Source organism: Adiantum capillus-veneris, chromosome 17 (genome assembly GCF_014529385.1).
Source record: "Adiantum capillus-veneris isolate H3 chromosome 17, ASM1452938v2, whole genome shotgun sequence".
NCBI lineage: Eukaryota > Viridiplantae > Streptophyta > Polypodiopsida > Polypodiales > Pteridaceae > Adiantum > Adiantum capillus-veneris.
The window spans coordinates 46,978,228-46,994,487 of record NC_140947.1 but is presented as its reverse complement, the minus strand read 5'-3'; the positions used below and the strand labels follow the sequence as shown (position 1 = coordinate 46,994,487).

The 16,260-nt window shown below is 48.3% G+C and overlaps 1 protein-coding gene and 1 pseudogene across 1 annotated transcript in view; one reads left to right on the top strand and one right to left on the bottom strand.

The window, feature by feature from the left end:
• The window catches only part of LOC147437175 (uncharacterized), a 262,737-nt pseudogene that overhangs the window by 131,150 nt on the left and 115,327 nt on the right, over window positions 1-16,260 (top strand).
• LOC147437176 (uncharacterized) overlaps window positions 1-16,260 on the bottom strand; it is a 122,482-nt gene that overhangs the window by 13,843 nt on the left and 92,379 nt on the right. Inside the window, exon 2 of the mRNA XM_086486780.1 lies at window positions 285-431. Coding sequence (XP_086342906.1) covers window positions 285-431 — 147 coding nt within the window. The remainder of the gene's footprint in view (window positions 1-284; window positions 432-16,260) is intronic.

Here is a 16,260-nt window from a genome sequence, read left to right as displayed (position 1 = left end):
GTGTCCTCTGTAATGTGTTCAAACAGCGAAAGTCACATCATCCTATGTAGAAGTAGTGGAACCTAACAGCACTTAACAGCAGAAGTCTTTTCCAGCCTTGATATTATGAGGTTAGAAGATTCTCTATATCATTTAAAGGAAAAGATTAAGTTTAAAAACTTGGTTAAAGATAAGGAATTGAGACAAAATCTCTTGCCTCATAACTTGAAAGTGCCATTAATGCCTTCTCGCGAATAACTTTAAAAACTTGGTTAAAGATAAGGAATTGAGACAAAATCTCTTGCCTCATAACTTGAAAGTGCCATCAATGCCTTCTCGCGAACTGTCCACCAGTCAAACTCATCGGTTTTCAGGATTGTTGCAGCCTTCCAGAGAACTTGGAGTACTACGTACGACATCACTGCATATGCTGCAGCATCAAGTGCTCCATTCTGGAGAAAGCAACATAGACTTCACAACATTGCAATTTATCATGAGTATCTAAAACCTTGAATCCTTGAATGAAATTCTGCAAGCAATATCAAATGCTTCATAACAGAGAAATTGACTCTTAACTTCACAACCTCGCACCCTACTAAACAATATGCATTAATGGCATGATGCTTATGCACGAAGTATCAAAATCCAAGAATTCCTTGTAATAATTCTATTCAAAAATTCCTAAACATACCAGATATGGCTATGTCCACCATCCACTTCACACATGACCATTATCTCATTTACCATAGTACATTGTACCATATATACGATTCTTCTCCCTTGGATCCCTCTGCATCTATAGATGCACTTACTACATAGTTCATTGATGTACTACACTCATCTGCCATTTCTGGCTTCTCTCACACCTCTCATATGGCCAAAGTTGGCTCCATGCCCCATAATGGTTGGTCTGATGATGAACTCCGAGACATTTGAGCAAGCTAGGGAAAATCTCCACCCGGGAGGCACAGAGACTGAACCAATCTCTTACTCATTGTAAGAAGCAGGCTCCTGAGATTGAGAAATACTCGGACATCTACCATCTATTCTCATTTCTTAAGCAATAAATCAGTGGAGGCGTGGAAGCAGACCCTTGCATAAACTACTTTATCGTGTGCATACTCAAGAGCCCTGATCTGTCACATCGTCTTTCTTCACCACAGCCATGGTGGAGAGCCATGAGGCATGGGAGATCTCTAAATCATAAAGGGATCAATGGTGAGCACTTTACTTATGCTTCATCTACACTAGCCTCCTTGATAGCCCATATGTTTAATCGAGCATTAGTGGAGCTGTTGGTCTACGAATACCATTATCCGAATACCATTATCCGAATACCTAAGGTTGGTGACGACTATTATGGATAATGGTTGGTCATATACATGGCCAAGTTATATGGATCGATGCTTCAGGCAAAGCTATGTGCTTTGTCAGAGAGTGAGGAACTTCCTGCTAATGAGCAGGCTGGCTTCCGTCTGAGTTACTCTATGATGGACCAAATCTGCAATCTCAGGGGCTTGATTTAGCAAGCCAAGGAAGATAGCTATCACCTTTATTGCAACTCTGTGGACTTTGTCAAAACCTTCGACATGGTGCCTAGAGATCGATTACTCCAGCGTTTGTAGAGACTCAGAATTCCATCACAGATAATATGGGGGATCATAACAATTCATGGAAGAGTTGTGGGGAGAGTCCGTTGACTCCGTTCCCAAGTGGTTTATCAGCTAAGACAGCTAACACCATGGTGTTAACCAGGGATACCCACTATCTCCAACATTCTTTGGTTGAGATTTCTGGTTCTACTGACAGAGGCTATGGTACATGTCTCAAGAGCCCCACTTTTCGATCTCATCTCTTTGATGTTGTACGCAGATGATATTGTGTAATTGGCTGATTCACAAGAGAACATCCGACGCCATATGGTAGCTTTGGAGGAGTTCCACACATAGAGGGGACTGACTATCATCTATGACAAGACCAAGGTGGTGGCCTTCCACACACCGCAGAGGATTATGCGGGATATTGTGATCATGTACCAAGATAGCTAAGTCACAGAACACCTAGACAGTTAGCAGAGGAGACAGATATGCCTGATAAAATCTAGATTCTTCCAGACAGTTAGCAGCAGACGACAATGATGAGACATGTTGATATGCTCAGCTTACCACATGGTTTTGCCTACCTTGGATATCGATGGACAGATTACTAACTCATCAATACATCCTGGATGCTCCCTACCCGCCTTTACATCACTCAGAGATTAGCAAAATATTACATTTGACATCACAAGGCTAGACATTCAGCGGACAAGGATATCACCCAAGCACCAGCTACGGCTGAAAAAAAAATTCTCGAGAGACCGCATTCTTTACCTCACAAATGATGCCTCCATGATTTGCCCGAGATATATCATATAGTCAAAAATAGGTGTACAGACCAGTGTCTATGGTCTTGCCATTTCGCATGTCTTGTGTGAAGAAGCATCTGCAGGAACTTTCAGAGAGTCACTCCCAACATGGGATATATCAGTTGGGGCAATTTTTGTTACTTTCGACCTCGTAGCTAAGATGGGTACAGTTTGTGCTATTACTGGAGTGGCTATGTCAAAGAATTGGAAGTGGAACAATAAACCACTACTACAAGCTAGAACAGTGTGGATGTGACAATTGAAGGTACCCAGTAGACTAGATGTAAAAATGTGTGAAACAATGATAAAAGAGATGGTGAGGATCCATCCTCATCTGCACTCTGGATGTCGAGAGAGTATGGCTCGAATCTTCTGATGTGGATCTCCGTAGCTCCAGTGCTCGGTCGATGAGAGTGCCGATAGTGGTCGACTCAGTATGTTTCGAGCTCTGTAGTGGTGGCTGCTCCTCAAGCTGTCCCATATCTAGTGAAAACAAATCTGTAATTTGTCTCTGGGACTGTCTCTCTCTAGCTCTCCCCAATAAAGTGTCTCTATACCTCTGTAACTCAAGTAGGTAAAGTCCAAGACATCTCTGATCCTCATAACTCATGACCCTAGATAGAGGACCAAAACCCTCTCTGAATAAGCAGTGGAAACGGCCCCGTATCTCATAGTACACTGTGCAATGACATATGTAGTGTAACTCTGTCTCTGGCTCTATCTGGCATAAGTGGCATACCCTCCTATCAGCTAGTATCCCTCTGAATCTACCAGTCTCAATCTCGAGCTGATGTGAGTGTAGCACGGATAATGCGTCGTGCTCTCTACAGTGTGGGTGCCCCTCAGTGCAATGTGCGTGACAATCTCACTCAAACAAATGAAAACTCTCTCAAACAGAATGAAACACAAAAACAACGGATAACAACACAGAAACAATGGATAACAACAGAGACACAACAGTGGACCAGAACATGTGGACTCGACTACCTCAAAGAACCATGTACAGACTTTGGCGTGGCAGCACACTCCGCTCCAGCCCAGGACTCACAGGTACAAATGGGGTGTCGAGGCTCAGATGTGCAGGGATAGTGAAGCAGTGCTCTGTGTAAGACTTCCTCTAGACGACTACGTGCAAGATAAGATAGAACTGCCCCCAAAACACGACTACTCATATGTACAACCATAAGAGCCACCAACGGCCCATAAATGTCCAGCCAGCTAAGTCTATCTCCAAACTGAGTGGTGGTGGTGACCTGGCCACGATGTCCACTAGACCACCGTAGGTACCCTACCACGTGTCACTCCCAGCCCAAAGGGTCCGTCCAGTGTGAACCAGACCAACTGTAGCTAACTGTCCAACTGCCTGTCCTGTGAAGTGACTGTAGCCCTGCTACAGGTTGCCCGCCACAAGACCGCTCACCGTCTCGGTGAGAGGAAGACTGAAACTTTGAAAGAAAACTACTAGTATGTACAATGGTGAGTTCCTAGATCTGTCATCCAAGAGATAGAGTGGTGGCTACTGCTGCATCCGAAGGATCAACTTCTGGAGGTGGGGCCATCAAATCGATTGTGGGGCCTTGCTGTATGCGAGCTCTCATGTCAGTAAGTGTGTTTCCTGAGAAATGACCAGCCACCTGCTGCTGAGCCGATGGTAGCACCTGTCCTGTAGTGTACTGAGGACGTCGAGTAACACAGCCATGCCGATGTGCTCCAGCAACTCCATCACAACAAGTCATATTTTGCATCTGATGCAATGGTGAAGACTGAAACCCCTGAGGAGGAGGATACTGTTGTTGTTGGTTGTAGTACTGAACGGGAACTGGAGTCTGTGAGTAAAGTCCCATAAACTGTTGAGAAGGACCCGTTGCTGCATGCTGCACTGGTGTACCTGCTCCAGTCCACCCATATCCCATACCCATCATCGTAGGCTGCGTTGCCCTATTTTCCTGTAACAACAATTCTCTAAATCCTTGGAGTTGATTCTGAAGGTCACTAATCACTTGAGACTTTAATTTCAGGGCCTGCTGGAGTGCGAAAATAGTGGCATCCCTATCCGCGATGGCGCTCTCAGCAACCTTCAGAGCTCCCTCCATAGTTGCGTAAGTAGCTGCATGACGCTGGTGTGTGGCTGCTAAACGCTATGCTCCCAGCTCAATGGTTGCAATGGCTTGCCTAGACTCCTGCAATATATCCTCCGATAGCCGAAAAAATGATGTAGAGTCCGATCCTGTAGAAGGTCCTGTAATCGTGTCAGGGTGAAGAGAGCTGGAGAGTGGTACAGCTGGTGGGACTGCTGGTGTGACAAGTGGCACTGCTCGCGGTGGACTAGGAGCATGCCTCTCTGGACTAGGCGCATGCCTCTCTGTCGAAGTAGAGATGGTAGGAGTGGTTGCCGTAGGACTAGGCATAGGAGAAGAAGCAATTGCCATTGGGACATGGGAGCTAGTCACTGTGGTAGGTGTAAAAATAGCAGCAGTAGAGAGAGGAACACACACTGTAGAAGTCACAGCTGTGACATGCATAGTGTGATCTGGACCACCTGAACTTACCATCGAATCAGTAGTGACCGTATGCGAGGAACGTCGAACTGGTTGCTTCACTCGAAGCTGTTGGCTTTCGGAGACTGGCAGGGATACTAAAGATGCTACTGTGTCCTTCACTACCATTGCCCTCTTTTTCTTTGGCTTTTCAGATAGATCCTTTGTTTGTTCAATATCTTTCCCTTTTTTCTTAGAGCTTTTACGCTGCATCGCCGCATCCACATCCATAGGACTAACAGGTATATTAATCACCCAGGCCAACATCGGAGCTACGAAGCATTGAAAGCTAGATTGCAAAGATTGCACCTGAGCTCTGAATCTTTTAGCCCGAGACTGTAAAGAGGTAAATAAAATTTGATGAAAGCCACATGGGATGGTGTGGATGAGGCTGTATAGGCCTTCGCAGTGCGAGAATATAGTAGGCACGTCACATCTGGCCTTGCCCTTGCCCTTGCTCTTGCCCTTGCCGACTTTAGGATCTCTGACCAAAAAGTAATACTTGAAAATGGACCAGAGCTGTTTATTCCTTGCATAGCCAGCATGATTCGTACTGAGTAGTTCTTTGCATGCCTCGATTGTCGCATCTTTCGAAAGTTGGGAATAGGTGCGCGTAGCCGGTTTCACTGCAGGAAAAGTTGTCATCCCCAAGGCGTTACCTATTCGTGTAGCACTCAGTGGGTGTCCTCTGACTTGGGGAAAAAACTTGAGGAGTGCATGCACCATATCCATGGGAATATCCGAAGGCAGATCGATGTCTGCTAATGCTGACAATCCTAGGTTGTGTAGCTGGTCTTTTGATAGGACTTCTCGAAGCGACAGATGAGGCTGCTGCAGATGGAAGTTCAATGTGAACTTGGTTTGGGTCTTGGAAGAAGGAGGCCGAGGAATTGGATGACCCAGTACCTGCATGATGGCTTTTCTCTTCTTTTGGTTCTTTACAGCTTCTTCTTCATCATCCTCTTCCTCTTCCTTGTTGCTCGAAGACTCGGAGTCGGAAGCAGAGCTTGATTCGGACTCCTTGTAATTTTCATCACTGTGATCAGTGGAGGACACATCAGTGAGGCCATGGCTGGATGTATCCACATCCTCTGCCTCTGCAGAACTTTGGGATGTCTCAGTTGGCCTCTCTGGAGAGAGAGCTTTTTTTTTCCTTACTTGCTTGCTTGTTCCAGCCATTGTAAAGAGAATTCCTGGTTGTGTCAATCTGCAGTGTGCAGTGCTAACTCTGAAAAAGCTTGAATACGCAAGAAACGAATAGCTTGTCCTTTCAAAGCGATGGAGACAGCGGATGTGGAGTTAAAAAAGCTATGGCTGTTTTAAAGCACGCGATGGATTGAAAACGATGGGTTCTGATTGCTAATCGATGGATGTAGGCGGAACTGGGCGAGGGGTTTAGGTAGGTTAAGGGCGAGGGTATGCGTATAAGATAGGGGCGAGGGAGTAAGGGAGGTAGGGTCAAGGGATATTTAGAGGATAAGGGCGAGGGGGGAGAGAGTGGGTATGGGTGAGGGGGTTGAGGGTGGGTAGGGGCGAGGGGGAAAATAGTGGATAGGGGCGAGGGGGTTGAGGGTAGGTAAGGGCGAGGGGGGAGAGAGTGGGTATGGGCGAGGGTGATGAGGGTGAGGGAAATAAGTGGATAGGGGCGAGGGGGAGAGAGTGGGTATGGGCGAGGGGGAAAATAGTGGATAGGGGCGAGGGGGGAGAGAGTGGGTATGGGCGAGGGGGAAAATAGTGGATAGGGGCGAGGGGGTTGAGGGTAGGTAAGGGCGAGGGGGAAAATAGTGGATAGGGGCGAGGGGGGAGAGAGTGGGTATGGGCGAGGGGGTTGAGGGTGGGTAGGGGCGAGGGGGAAAATAGTGGATAGGGGCGAGGGGAATAAGTGGATAGGGGCGAGGGGGGAGATAGTGGGTAGGGGCTAGGGGGTTGAGGGCAGGTAAGGGCGAGGGAAGTAAGGGAGGGTAGGGGCGAGGGGTTGGTATAGAGTAGGGATGAGTGTGTTTGCGGAGAGGTTAGGGACGAGGGGTTTGGGGTTGGGATAGGTAGGGCGCAACGATCACACTCGGTACAAAGTGATAAAAGTGATAGCAGAAGCAAAGAGAAGGTACAAAGTGCTAATTTTTGAGCAGCTACAAATCTCGAGCAGATAAAAGGGAGGGTAATTTTGACTCATTAGGAGATTAAGGTTCTACAGCAAAGCTGAAAGTATAATGGCACCAAAGGTTTTTTCTGCTATTGGAATCAAAGTTCTTTGACATAAACTCTGTCATATTCTTCCCCATACAGTATGGCATTGGGAGTCTCATCAAGTCAAGTCCTTGATTACACCTTGTTCATTATCCCAATTGCCATCTAAGCAGAGTCCCCAAGAGTCCCCAAGCAGATTCCACTTGTCAAACTGAACAAAACCACTCCGACGAGAAGCTTGATTGAAAGCTTAACTGGAAGGACCTTAATACTTAACCGCAAATAACAAGACATAGCAGAAATTGAGACAGTAACAGAGCATCCATTCTGGTGGAAAGCTAGTCGTGAGGAGAGCATAACTGAGATAGTAACAAAACACCCGTTCTGATGGAAAGATAGTGGGGAGGAGAGAGATGGGACATAGAACCTACAGATGGCGGGATAGTTGCAGACCCTTTACTCAGAGGAGTAATAGCACTTGATTTTGGAGCCATTTACCAGTGGCAAAGGAACGCCTTCCAAAGTGACTAACTGGACAGCCCCCTGTGGCAAAACCTCCTGTACTCTAAAGGGCCCTTGCCAAGCTGGAACCAGCTTCTTTGCTTTTTTCAAATATTTTGCCTGCTAGAGTAGCACCAATGTGCCTTGCGTTATTTTTGGCTTTCTGAGGTGGCGATCATGCCATGCTTTGCGACGAAGTTGTTCCGCTTGCAGAGCACGAGAAGCTAAAAGGCGGCTTTCATCCAATAAGGTGAGACGGGAGATAGAGGAAGATTCCATGCCCCAACTTGCACGCAGACTGCCCACCCTAGGGGAACCGGAGTTGAACTCAAATGGAGCTATGGCTTCCAAACCGAAAGCGAGTTGAAAAGGCGTTTGATTCGTTGTTGCTTTGAAAGATGTGCGGTATGCCCAAAGAGTGCCGTGCACAGCCTGAGCCCACGATGCTGGATGGAGATGACATGCTTTCCTCAGTAGAGCGATCAGAACCTTGTTGGTGCTCTCGGCCTGTCCATTGGCTCTAGGGTAATAAGAGCACGACTTGCGATGAAAAATCTTGTAATTGGCCAGCAAATTTGAGATCATGTCATTGACAAAATGACTGCCTCTATTACTGGTGATCTCTAAGGGACATCCAAATCTGCATAGAATATTTTCATATAAAAATTTGGCCACTGTATTGCCAGTGCAATCTACTGTCGCTAGTACCTCTGCCCACTTTGTTGCATAGTCTGTAGCCACTAGCAGATATTTGCGATTACCTGGTTGAGCCGGGGGATATATTGGTCCCACAAAGTCCAAACCCCATCTCTCAAAAGGTAGCCACGCCATCGAGACCTGCAAAGGACGGTTGGATTGCTTACTCGGCTTCGGCCCACATCTCTGGCACACATCAAAAACCTTAGAATATGCTATTGCATCCTTAAAAATGTAGGGCCACCACAGACCACTCTGTAGAATCTTCTGAGCAGTGATGTGACCAGGGTAATGGCCACCAGTGGGACCATTGTGGGCATCCTCTAGAATATGCTCCACCTCATGAGGCGAGACACAACGCTTCAGAACACCATCTGGTCCCGCTTTGTAGAGCTGGCCCCCGATCAGAGTGAAAGGCTTGGACTTCAACAGCAATCTCCTCTTTTGCAGTGGGGATGCCCTCTCTGGGTACAGCCCAGTAGATAGAAAATGTAGGACCTCGCCGTACCATTCCGGTGTTGTATCTATTTTAAAAAGACTGCTATCTGGAAAGTCATCCACAATCCCGGTAGCTTCTTTGCCTGTGTAAATGCGAGAGAGGTGGTCAGCCATTACATGATGCTTACCAGGACGGAGTACCACTTCAAAATCAAACTCCTGGAATAGGAGGAGCCATCGCCATACTCGACCTGCAACCTGTGGCTTATTAAGCAGATAGCGCAAGGCATGGTGATCAGTGATAACTGTGAAGTGGACCCCTAGCAAATAGTGATGAAATTTGTGTAGAGCATACACTATAGCCAATCCTTCCCTCTCTATGGTGCTATAGTTTCGCTCTGCTTTGGTGAGCAGGCGACTTGCATAATGTACAGGGCGATCCAAGTTGAACTCTTTGCTAGGCTGAGTCAGCACAGCACCCACAACCAGCAGACTGGCATCTGTATGCACATGAAAAGGTAGGGCCCAATCCGGGGCAACTAGAATAGGCGCTTCAGTGAGACGTTTTTTGAGGTATGCAAATGCTTCGGCCTCAGGTGTTGACCACCGGAAGGGAACAGCAGCACTGGTGAGCTGGGTCAATGGTTGAGCCACCTGTGCATACATACGTATAAACCTGCGATGATAGCCGGTGTGGCCCACAAAGCTCTGAACACCTTTGGGATTTATGGGAGGAGGTAATTTCAAGATGGCTACTATCTTCTCTGGGTCCGGTGCCAAACCTTGAGCAGACACCACATGGCCCAACAGTGTGCCCTCTGTGACCAAAAAATGACATTTGTTCGGATTGAGCTTCAAACGTGCCTCTCTGCACCTGAGGAAGACTGCAGAGAGCTGAGCAAGATGCTCCTTTAGATTTTCTACTGGGGTCGAACATTGAGCACCCGAGAAGGTGGAAAAGTCATCCATGAATATGCGAAGGTGATCAGTAAGCAGAGGACAAAAGATGAGATATACTATGCGATTGAAAGAAGGCGGTGCATTTTTAAGCCCAAAAGACATTCTAGTGTAGATGAAAATACCCCAGGGAGTCACAAAAGCTGTTTTGATTTGGTCGTCAGGATGTATTCCTAACTAATTTTAGCCGCTGAACCCGTCCATAAAACTATACAGTACATGGCCAGCGACATCTTCGAGGACTCTCTCAATAAAAGGTGTCGGAAATCCATCCGGGATTGTGACCTTATTCAGAGCCCGATAGTCGACACAAACTCGAATTTTGTTGGACTGCTTCTTTGGGGCAATAACCATAGGAGACAACCATTCTGAGTGCTCTACTGGTACAATAATACCTGCTTCTTGCATTTTTTCCAACTCGATTTTGACTGCTTCTGCATACTTGGGATTCAGTTTGTAAGCCCGTCCTCTGACCGGCTTAGCCCCCTTAACCAGAGGAATTGTGTGGACTCCTAGCTCTGCTGGGATTCCTTCTAAATCGTGGTAAGACCAGGCAAACACATCTTTGAAAGAGCGCACGAAGGAGATTACCAGGTCGAGTAGAGCGGGGTGATCCCATAACCAAGTGGCTAATAAGATGGGCTGATGGCTGTCAGGGCCGCCTAGGTTGACCTCTCTGACTGGGTCAGGCGGTGTAGTGGTTGAGGCTGCGTCAGGGGGAGAAGATTGTGCCGCCTCTGTTAGCCTTTGGACATTATGAGCTGGCGTCTGATCAATGTTGAAATCAGCATACTCTTCCTGCAACCAACCTGATGGAAGCTCTGCAAATGGTAAATCCTCAGATATCTCAAAGTGCTCCGGCATGGGTGGAGAGTCAGATGGAGTAGAGGCTAAGGAGGGAGCTGGGGTGTTGGCCAACTCTTGCAAGGGAGACTTTTTTCCCCTTTTATGGTGGGTTATAGGCTCACCCAGGCCGACGGTTTCCATCAAGGGACCCTTTGAAGGATGGGCACCAGAGACTGGTCCACTTGGTTCTGACTCACTTGAGACTGGTCCACTTGGTTCTGGCTCACTTGGCTGATTGGGATTCTTGGTCTCAGGTGTAGCTTCAGATGTAGGATCAGGGGGATAGGGTGAATCTGTTGACAAAGGTTGAAGAGAGACTACATAGCATTGCATCGAAGAGGTGGCTTCTAACCACTCGAGTAAGTCTTCATCGGACCCATCGGGAGGGACCGGCTGCTCCAAGTCAGGGTTGGACTCTCCACCCACTTTTTAACCATGAATTCACCGGGTTGTTGGGGAAGCTTGGCCACCAGCGACTTAGTTTTCGTCATAAGCTCCGCAAAAGTCTCCTCAGGTTTGAGCACCATGTTGGCCAACTCATCCAACACCTTCTCCTGGTAGTCACCTGGCCTGAAAGCTGCACAGAACTGCTGTCTTAAGGCTGCCCAAGTTGCAAAATGGTTCTCTGCAAATTGGCTGTACCATTTATCTGCTAGGCCATCCAGGGTGGATGGAAATAGTACCAAGTAAGCATCTTCTCTGTTCAGCCCACGTCCCCTACAGAGAGATACAAATCTTCTTGCATGGTCGTCAGCATCTTCTGAAGACAACCCTTTGAATGTAGGGAACTTGATGTTCACCTTGGCCAAAACACTAGCTAGTGGCTCCATGATTCCTTGCCGAGTCTGTTGCACAATAGCTTGTTGTAGAAGAATAGGAGAGAGCTTTTCTGGAGAAGGTGATCGCGAAGATGGGGAACCTGATGAAGGAATGGGTGATGTGATATGTGGAGGTATAGGTGATGAGGTTGAAGGATTTCTACAAGGTGTCAAAGGTCGTCTTCTGTGATAGTACTTCAGAGGGCTCAGTAGTGGGCTTTGACGCTCAACTGACCTCCTTGTATGTGTCATACAGTGACCTCCAAACCAACCAAGCTTTGGGCAAGAAAACCTTGAACTGGCTGAAGACTGGTCTAGACTCTACTAGACCAGACGAGTGTCTAGACTAGCTGGACCAGGGACGAGGAGGACTAGACCAGGGTCTAGACCAGACAAGTGACTAGACCAGCTAGACCAGGGTCGAGGGGGTCTAGACCAGAGACGAGGGCAAGTTGGACCAGGGCGAGAGGGGACCAGACCAGCAAGGCGAGAGACTTAGACTGCACAGGCGAAGCGAAGAAACCAGCTACTCAACAGAGTGAGACTTCAGTTGAGGTCCCATCGTGATTGCCAAAATGAGAGCACCTGTAGCGCGGATAATGCGTCGTGCTCTCTACAGTGTGGGTGCCCCTCAGTGCAATGTGCGTGACAATCTCACTCAAACAAATGAAAACTCTCTCAAACAGAATGAAGCACAGAAACAACGGATAACAACACAGAAACAATGGATAACAACAGAGACACAACAGTGGACCAGAACATGTGGACTCGACTAGCTCAAAGAACCATGTACAGACTCTGGCGTGGCAGCACACTCCGCTCCAGCCCAGGACTCACAGGTACAAATGGGGTGTCGAGGCTCAGATGTGCAGGGATAGTGAAGCAGTGCTCTGTGTAAGACTTCCTCTAGACGACTACGTGCAAGATAAGATAGAACTGCCCCCAAAACACGACTACTCATATGTACAACCATAAGAGCCACCAACGGCCCATAAATGTCCAGCCAGCTAAGTCTATCTCCAAACTGAGTGGTGGTGGTGACCTGGCCACGTTGTCCACTAGACCACCGTAGGTACCCTACCACGTGTCACTCCCAGCCCAAAGGGTCCGTCCAGTGTGAACCAGACCAACTGTAGCTAACTGTCCAACTGCCTGTCCTGTGAAGTGACTGTAGCCCTGCTACAGTGAGGATGTGCATATCTGACTAATGGCACAACGCAAACCATGAGACATATATGTGTCCATGTAGCTGGGTCGAATCACAAACCAATCTCCTGCGAGGTGGAGAAGATACTCTCTATAGAAAGCTATCTTTGTGCCCAACTCCTGAGGCAGCTCTATCCATGTCCTCCTGGTGTCCAGCTGGATCAGGTCCTGACGAATGAGTCTAGTAACCTCCACCCGTGTAAGAGACAGCGAAGGTGAGAGAGAGAAATGAAATGATATATTAACGTGTTCAAAAGGCCATAAATGACCTATGAGACCAATCCAATACAAACTGGTGAATTTGAAACCATGTCTGGGTACAAAAAGATACTATAATAAATCTAAAAGTGCTACTGGCTAGAACTGTGTGGGGGGTATGTGTGAACACTAAAGCAATGGGTGCTCAATACAAGAGGGTGATAAAAATAAAATGGGTGAAACCATCTTCATCTGCATGGATGTCGAGATAGTATGGAGAGAGAGAGAGAGAGAGAGAGAGAGAGAGAGAGAGAGGGTGGGTAAGGCCGCAAGCCTTCGGCCTCCGTGTTCCTTCGCAGCCCCCCCCCCCCCTCCCGTCATTCTGCTCGCGCCGACGCTCCCCCCGCGCCTACCCCCTCTTTGCCTCCTCCTGCGTGCGGCGTTTGGCCTACGTTGTGTGGCGTGCATGTGTGTGTTTATGCAGGCTGCGCCTTGTGTGTGTTGGGTGCGTTTTTTGTTTTTCTGCATGTTTTTTTGCCTTTTTGCCTTGTGTGTGTGTGTGTGTGGGTTTTGCTTGGGGGGCTGTGTTAGGGTTAGGGTTTGCTTGTGTGTGTTTTTCTTTTTGCTTGTGTGTGTGGTGTTAGGTGTAGGTTTGGAGCGAGGTCTCGGGTTTTTGGTTGGGGTTGTGTGTGTGTGTGTTTGTTCCCCCTCCTTTCGACAGCATTATGATGGGTGGGGAAGATGCTCTCTCTATAGATCTACAGATCCTTTTCATGCCCATTTTCGTCCTCTCCCTGCAGATTGGAGCCCACTTCGTCCTGCTCCAAGCATATACCTTTGCAAAGTGGCCTTCGTGCTCCGGCGGCTGTTGCTACACTTTTCCTGCTTATTGTTGTGGCTTTTGCAAACTGTACCTTCTTCGCCGGTAGCTTTTGGTAGCCTCCTGGTGTTTCTTCTGCGGTTACTCTTCATCGAATTGTCCCCTTTGCTGCTGCTTGATTGGCTGGACCATGGTGTTCTAGCAAGGCCTGAATAGATGGGCAGTGTGAAGAATTTCAAGTGCTTCCTGGTTTCACCATTGGATACCCCTGCGGGAATGGTGTTCGGCAGATCTGTGGCGCCCGAAGCTGTTTTACACAAGTGCCCTTAAGGGCTTTGGTCGTCATTCAACACTCTTTTATTTTTGATGGGGCGGGGCACTTTTCCCCTCCTACTCTACTTCATGTTAAATCTTGAGGGGTTTTTTTCCCTGTTATGTAACCAGTGATACTTTGTAATTGCCTTTTTGGCTCAAGTAATATGAAGCGTACAAGCCCAGTGGTTACGAGAGAGAGAAAGAAAGAAAGAAAGAAAGAAAGATTTTTAACGTCTATGTCAGGCCGAAATCGGCCTATGAGACAAATCAAATGTACATTGTGTGTATGTCATCCGTCTATCGGAAAGACAAATGAAACAAAATTGATACAAAACTGAGCTGAATGTAGGTAGTGGAGTATCTGAGGAGGGATGGAGCTCTATCTCTAGGGGTATATGCATGTCTGTATGCTCAAGGTAGTACAATCATGAGAATGCATCAAGCTATCTAGCTCCATCCTGTACTAATGGGGGGGTGTAAGATGTGGTACATGGGTGGGTATGGTGCCAAGGCTACCCGGATGAAAGCTGTCGGGTCAGCCCTCATCTGAGCCACTCGCTCCTCAGTGGCACGGCGCTCCCGGGCTCGGATCTCCTCAATCTGTCGGTGGTGGGAGCTCGCGCCCCTGTAGCCTGTGACTCGTGGTCGTCGTCTAGCTCGGTTCACCTCCGCCTGTGGGAGTGTCACTCCCCTCTGAGTGTCTGGTGAGGGGGGGGCGGAAATCCTCTGAAAGAAGTCTGTGAGCTGCGACTGTCTCCCCTCTGTCTGTGTAGCTGTGTGTGGCTGTAGTAGTGTGTCCCGATGGCTCTGTATCTCTAGTAAGAAACGTCCGAGCTGTCTCTGATCTCGAGATTCCATGATCTCTCGGAGAGTGGGCTGTCCTCCAAATAGGGCCTCATACCTGCCTCTGATCTCAGTGTATGCTCTGCATCTACATACAAAGTGCTCCTCACTCTCCACCTCCTCTGTGCAGGCTCTGCAGATTCGCTCCCCCCTGGGAACACCAGTATGTCTCCCGATCTCAATCTCTAACCTGTGTGAAGCCACTCTCAGCTGACCAATCGCCACCCGTGAGCTATGTGGCATACATGTGTCCATGTAGCGTGGTCTCTGTATGAACCCCCCAGACAATATGGTGAGAAACTGGTCTCTGTAATCTGACATCCTCGTCCCCAAGCTAGGTGCCTCCCAGACTCTCCTAGTGTATAGCTGCCACAGATCCTGTCTCAATACCAAGTTCCTCTCACTGCGAGAGAGGTGAACATATGGTGAGTGGGGGTCGTACTGGAATGGTGGTAGGCTCTCCATGTCAAGACCGTGTCCCTCAAACCATGCTCTGACCTGTGAGTACCATGCTCTCTCATGCCCACTCTCTGATAGCTGTATAGCTGCCTCAAATGCTCTACGGGTAAGTCTGTCAGGAGGTAGCTCTCTCATCCTCTGGATGAAGCAAACTGTCTGGAATAGTGCCTCTACAACCATAGGTGGTGTGGCGAGCTCGGCTCTAATAATGTCGTGTGGCACTGTCTTCTTGCTGCGGAGCAAGCGTGAGATCATATATACCTGTGGTCTCTCAAGTTGTGTCCACTGGTCAGCTGTCAATCCTGGTGCCCATACTGCCGCCGAGTACATCAAGGCCGGGGTGACTAAGGTGTCGAAAAGCCACCCCTTCGTGCGGGGCTCCTGAAAGTGTGCCTGGTGGCATCTCCGCTCTAGCATGGCCAGAGCTGCATATCCTCGGGTGAGCCTGTCAACAGCAGCCTGCTTCATAGTGAAGGGTCCTGGTAGGCTGGTGAATGTGATGCCAAGGTAGACATAGGAGGTGACTACATCAACCTGTCCTCCTGCTGCTGTGAAGGTGGCGGCGCTCCTCACTGCACTGGATGTGTGAAAGATCATAACCTTGGTTTTGCCAAGGTTCACAGTCAACCCCCTGTGTGTGCTGAATTCGTCCAAGGCCTCAAGATGGCGTTGCAGGCCCTCGGGTGACTCTGAAATCAACACAATATCATCAGCATATAACATGATGTGGACCGGAGTACCTGCCAAGTCGCTCCCCTCTCCCCCTGCTCGCAGTATGTAGTCGGAGATCTCGTCGATGTATAGCCCAAAGAGTGTCGGGGAGAGTGGGCATCCTTGCTTAACACCAATGGTGCTAGCAATGGTCTCTGAAAAACCGCCTGGGCAACGAACCCGACCCGTCACCCTCTCATATAGAGCATATATGGCCCAAATCATCTCTGTTGGTACCCCAATGCTGTGAAGGCGCTGGAAGAGTCTCTCGCGTGGGACTGTGTCAAAGGCCTTGCGGAAGTCCACAAAGCAGCAGTAAAGCCTCTTCTTCCGCGCCTTTGC